This window comes from Perca fluviatilis, chromosome 15, assembly GCF_010015445.1.
Source record: "Perca fluviatilis chromosome 15, GENO_Pfluv_1.0, whole genome shotgun sequence".
Classification (NCBI taxonomy): Eukaryota; Metazoa; Chordata; class Actinopteri; order Perciformes; family Percidae; genus Perca; species Perca fluviatilis.
The window spans coordinates 38,603,700-38,609,240 of NC_053126.1; the positions used below are offsets into that span (position 1 = coordinate 38,603,700).

Below are 5,541 nucleotides of genomic sequence, written 5' to 3' on the forward strand. Positions count from 1 at the left end.
TGAATGCAACACAGCTTTATTTCACACGTTGACAGTATGACATCACTTCCTGTTCTCATCAGAAAACATTTCATCATCAGCAAAGAAACACTAACGCTAATGCTAATCCTAGTTAGCGGAGACAGATAACATGGAGGCCTGGGCTACAGCAAACACAGGATGTGACATCATCTACAGGGGTGGGGCTACGTGCCAGAGGGTGGAGGGGCGGGGCTACACGATGGAGGGGCGGGGCTACAGGGTGCAGTTAGCTTCTGGAGAGAGTCGACATTTCGCCACCGTCAGGTACGTCTCCACCTGCAAAACACAAACATCAGAGCTTGAATTTACATCTGAAATCGAAAACAACACATCTGTTCTCTTCACTGATTGGAGTCGCTGCAGACGGTTTGAGAAACACTGTTTGGATTTTTAATTTAAAACGTGATATTTTACCAAATCTACTGGCCAACCACCAGGCGTCGCTCTGAGAGAAAAACTGATCTAGTGGACTCAAACAGCCAATTATTGTTAGCCTGGGTGACCCCAGACCCTTCTCAGCTGTAACTGAGTGTGGGTCTATGGAAGCTTCATTCACAGCCCATTTCCAAAGGGGCGTCACCAACGGATGCCGCTCAAATGCCTCTTGGCGCAATTGGATAGTTCTTCAACCAATCAGACCAACGATCTCATCAACGCCTCAATGATTGTGATTGGTGCCTCGATTTGGAAAATTTAGAAATGGGCTTGAATGGGCTCTTGGCCAGACGGACTTGCAGAACAAATTTCAAATTTGCCAGAAGTTCGTCAGGGTTTTCCCAGGCTAAATTATTGTATTATTCTCATACCAAACAGTTAAATTCAAAAGTTTCATTCCTATAATAACAGATGGATACTTGGCATCTGTGTGTCAATACAGTATTTAGTTACAATATTAAGTTACAGTATTGTTAAAGTATCCCCCCATCCCCACCTTGTGCATGTCTTTCTTGAAGCAGGCCAGCAGTTCATAGGTTCTGCGCAGTGACTCGTCAGTGCTCAGACTTTGGTAATAGTTTCCATACGGCGCCAGCTGCAGAGCCGAGCTGTCGGGGAAAAGCTCAGCGCCGTCCTCGCTGGCCTGCAGGGTCACATGGTTAGTCACATCATCAGTCACAGCCAGACTCACATTACTGTTGCGTGTTGGTGTGTGTGTGTGTCTGTGTACGTACGTGTGTGTGTGTGTCTGTGTGTGTGTGTCTGTGTATGTATGTGTGTGTGTATGTGTGTGTGTGTGTGTGTGTTACCTTGATGAGCAGCAGGATTCCCGTCTTCAGTTCCGACAGTTTGGGGGAAATCTGGTTTCTGGAAACTGAACCTCCAGATAGAGAACGACTCGGAAACTCCCAGGACTCGACCAAACGATAGGAGATGGACAACAGCTTCAACACCTAGAACCAATCAGACAACAGTTATGTCTCTGTCTCTGTGTAAATGATAGAGTGTGGTATAGACCTACTTAATCTGTAATGTGTCCTGAGATAACTCCTGTTAGGATCTGACACTATAAATAATAATAATAATAATAATAATAATAATAATAATAATAATAATAATCTCTCACAGAGCTGCGTTGTGTCTCGTGTTTGTCGATGGGGCTGATGATGTAATCAGAGTTGCAGAAATCCTGTAGGAAGATTTTGTTGAGTTGACGCTGCTCCTCCGTCTGCAGAGAGCTCTCCTAATAAACACAAACACACAGTTATACACACAGTTATAAACACACAAATACACACAGTATACACACAGTCTGGATCAAAATAAGAACAATTTCCACCTTCCTCTCTCTGTGTGTTTCTGTTCTCAAACTTCGTTCTCTTCAGGAAACAACACCAACCTTGTAGCTAGCGAGCTACACGCTGAAATATCAAGTTATGAAGAAGATATAGATGGAGCAACAAGTCAGACCTGCTTGGTTCTTTCAGGGAATGATTGTAGAGATTTATAAAGAATATGTTTAGATCATTTCCTCTCTAACTGGGAGGTTTTATAAAGAACATGTTTAGATAATTTCCTCTCTAACTGGGAGGTTTTATAAAGAATATGTTAGATAATTTCCTCTCTAACTGGGAGGTTTTGGGACTGATTGGTGGGATTGCTGTGGATGAAGTCCACACAGAGATCCACTGGTAAGAGCCAATTAGGTTTAACCATGTATCAGCTGATTTAAATAGCTCACGTTACTGGATTGTGTCAACAGTTAACTTAATTTAATAGTGGATGAGGAGTTTTCTTTTACAGGGTGCAAATGTTCCACCAGAACCAGTTCCTTCCTAAGACTATTTAGCAGAGCCACCATCACTGCGTCTGGAGCTTAGTGCCCAAGACCATTGTGATTTGTTTAAAGATATGCCATTAAACCAGGAGAGTTTAGTCTCCTATCTCAGAATGCATCTGTGGTGTAGCCAGACCTTACTGCACAGCACTGTGGAGGTAAAGCTGGACATGAGAGACTACAGACACAGTTAGACACATTTAATGAGTTTTTTTTCCCTGCGAGCTGCCGTAGACTCACAAATTCTGAGAAGATTCTCTGAGCGAGCAGGTGGAGGTGCTGAACTCTGCTGACAGCGATGGAGAACAGACGCTGGCCGTCGGTGATTGGCTGTGAGGACACGCCCAAAGACAGCAGTGACAGCAGGAGGACAGCTGAGAGACAGACAGGTGGGGGACAGAGAGGTGAGACAGACAGACAGACAGACAGACAGCCAGACAGTTAGACAGACAGGGGAGTAGAACAGAATACAATTAAATAAAAATTAATTAATTAAATGAGTGATGTCAGTGTTTATGAAACCAGTGATCTTCATGTCTTGCCTCTTTCCATGGCTGGTTCTGGTTGAGTTCTGGTTGAGTTCTGATTGATCTGATCTGAGTTCAGTGGTTCAGCTTTCTGATGTTTCCAGCTCAGAGTTTTGTGGTTTTATAGAAGAAAACTAGATGATTAAATTCATCAACAGAAACATGAAACGAACAAACAACCACCGAGAGAGAGAGAGAGAGAGAGAGAGAGTGTGTGTGTGTGTGTGTGTGTGTGTCTGTGTGTGTGTTGACCTCTATTTAACACCTTAATAATAATATTCACAGAAAATAAAAACTCTGACGATTGAATGGATTTCCAGGTCAAAATATTCCAACGAGTCAAAGTGATGTGAGATGGAAACTTCATAATTTATTAATGTAACAACATGTTGAGAGTGACGACACTTCAGACAGAATTAAAACCTACTTACAAATAAAAAAACAATCTTTAAAATAAACAAGGTAAAATCAGTATTAGTGATTCCTTAACAAATTTACAAAATACTTCCATTAAAAACTTTATATTTAATATTCTGTTCATATAAGAACAAACAAGACTGTCCTCTAAAAAATGCCCCCAGAAGTTGTTTTGTTTAATATTTAGGTTTCTAGTAACAGCGCCCTCTAGTGACCGTAGTAGTTATGACGGGAGCAAACACTGCTTTTCTAAAACTCAAATGATGTGTTGTCATCCTTTAATGAAGGCCAACTCACAGGTTTCATTTGATATGGTCGATTACACTTCTGTGTCCATCCATCCATCCATCGTCATCCTCTTATCCGGGATGGGTTTGCCCCTGCGACCCCACCCCGGATAAGAGGATGACGCTCCAGTAGGGGACACCAAACTTCCTTTCCCGAGCCACATTAACCAGCTCCAACTGGGGTATCCCGAGGCGTTCCCAGGCTGGGTTGGAGATATAATCCCTCCACCTAGTCCTGGGTCTTCCCCGAGGCCTCCTCCCAGCAGGATGTCCCTCCACCTAGTCCTGGGTCTTCCCCGAGGCCTCCTCCCAGCTGAACGTCCCTCCACCTAGTCCTAGGTATTCCCCAAGACCTCCTCCCAGCTGGACATCCCTCCACCTAGTCCTGGGTCTTCCCCGAGGCCTCCTCCCAGCTGGACGTCCTTCCACCTAGTCCTGGGTCTTTCCCAAGGCCTCCTCCCAGCTGGACGTCCCTCCACCTAGTCCTGGGTATTCCCCAAGACCTCCTCCCAGCTGGACGTGCCTCCACCTAGTCCTGGGTCTTCTCTGAGGCCTCCTCCCAGCTGGACGTTCCTGGAACACCTCCCTAGGGAGGCGCCCAGGGGGCATCCTTACCAGATGCCCAAACCACCTCAACTGGCTCCTTTCGACGCAAAGGAGCAGCGGCTCTACTCCGAGCTCCTCACGGATGACTGAGCTTCTAATCCCTATCTCTAAGGGAGACGCCAGCCACTCTCCTGAGGAAACCCATTTCGGCCGCTTGTACCCTGGATCTTGTTCTTTTGGTCATGACCCAGCCTTCATGACCATAGGTGAGGGTAGGAACAAAAACTGACCGGTAGATCGAGAGCTTTCCCTTCTGGCTCAGCTCTCTTTTGTCCGACTTACTGCTGAGAACCCGGACAGGTCGTACAGAGATTGGACATCCCTGAAAAGGTTACCCCCATCCCATTCTTCCACAGCACCTCTCACAATAAATCCCAGAGACTCAAACCGAGGCATAAATTAGTTCGTACCAGATTTCTTGACTATAATCAGAAAAAATTTGGCATTGTTTTTTATCATATTAGATAAAACCCGTTACTATACTAGCAGTATGTACTGATTTGGCCAAAATGTAGTATGCAGTATGCATACAAAAGGTAAATCTGCAGTATGCCTGCATGGGTCCAGTCTACATCGACTACTGCGTCCCTCAATGCAAAGCACTGGAACGGTAACAACAACAACTGGAAGCTTTTTACAATTTCCGTCTCCCATTTCATTACTATATTCACTTCTGGTCAAGACGCTCCACTTCTGAGATGCTCCCGGTGTGGTATGGCACTTGGCGGAGTACGGAACAAAACTGCAGCACAGATGCCCTCAGCACAGACGCCTGGTGGAAAATCTGGGTTAGATAGATTCATTTGGCAGAATGCAGCTGACTGCAGGGCTGTAGTCAAGACCACCTTTGTCGAGTCCAAGACAAGTCCAAGACAAGGACCAGTCGAGACCAACTCAATACCGAGTCCAAAGAGGTTCGAGTCCAAGACAAGACCGAGTCCAAAAAGGTTTGAGTCTAAGTCAAGACTGAGTCCAGGACAGAAAAAAAAGTATTGTAAAGTTTACTTAACCATAACGTTAACATTAACATGAGCATTCATTTGTAAAAAGACATTACCTTTATCTTCCGCTATGTTAGCTAATGTTAACGTTAACACATAGATAAGGCTAAGCAGCTCCTAGCTCTGCAGTTAACTTACCGCAATGTATGATTCCTCTGCAGGTGTCTTACGAAGTTTGACGTTGTCCCTGGATGACTGTATCTGTGTTAGTTATTAGACTATATCAGTGGTAGTTAACAGACTGTATCAGTGTTAGTTTTCAGACTGTATCAGTAGTAGTTAACAGACTGTATCAGTGTTAGTTTTCAGACTGTATCAGTAGTAGTTAACAGACTGTATCAGTGTTAGTTTTCAGACTGTATCAGTGGTAGTTAACAGACTCTATCAGTGTTAGTTTTCAGACTGTATCA

General features: G+C 44.4%; 1 protein-coding gene across 1 annotated transcript; it reads right to left on the reverse strand.

Moving 5' to 3' along the window:
• Positions 1 to 2,908, reverse strand: gh1 (growth hormone 1). The gene is made up of 6 exons (XM_039823797.1): positions 2,836 to 2,908; positions 2,534 to 2,667; positions 1,583 to 1,699; positions 1,266 to 1,409; positions 953 to 1,099; positions 1 to 297 (listed from the first exon to the last, which is right to left on the reverse strand). The coding sequence occupies exons 1-6, from the start codon at positions 2,843 to 2,845 to the stop codon at positions 235 to 237; spliced, it is 615 nt and encodes a 204-aa protein (XP_039679731.1). The 5' UTR covers positions 2,846 to 2,908; the 3' UTR covers positions 1 to 234.
• Positions 2,909 to 5,541: the final 2,633 nt, after the last annotated feature.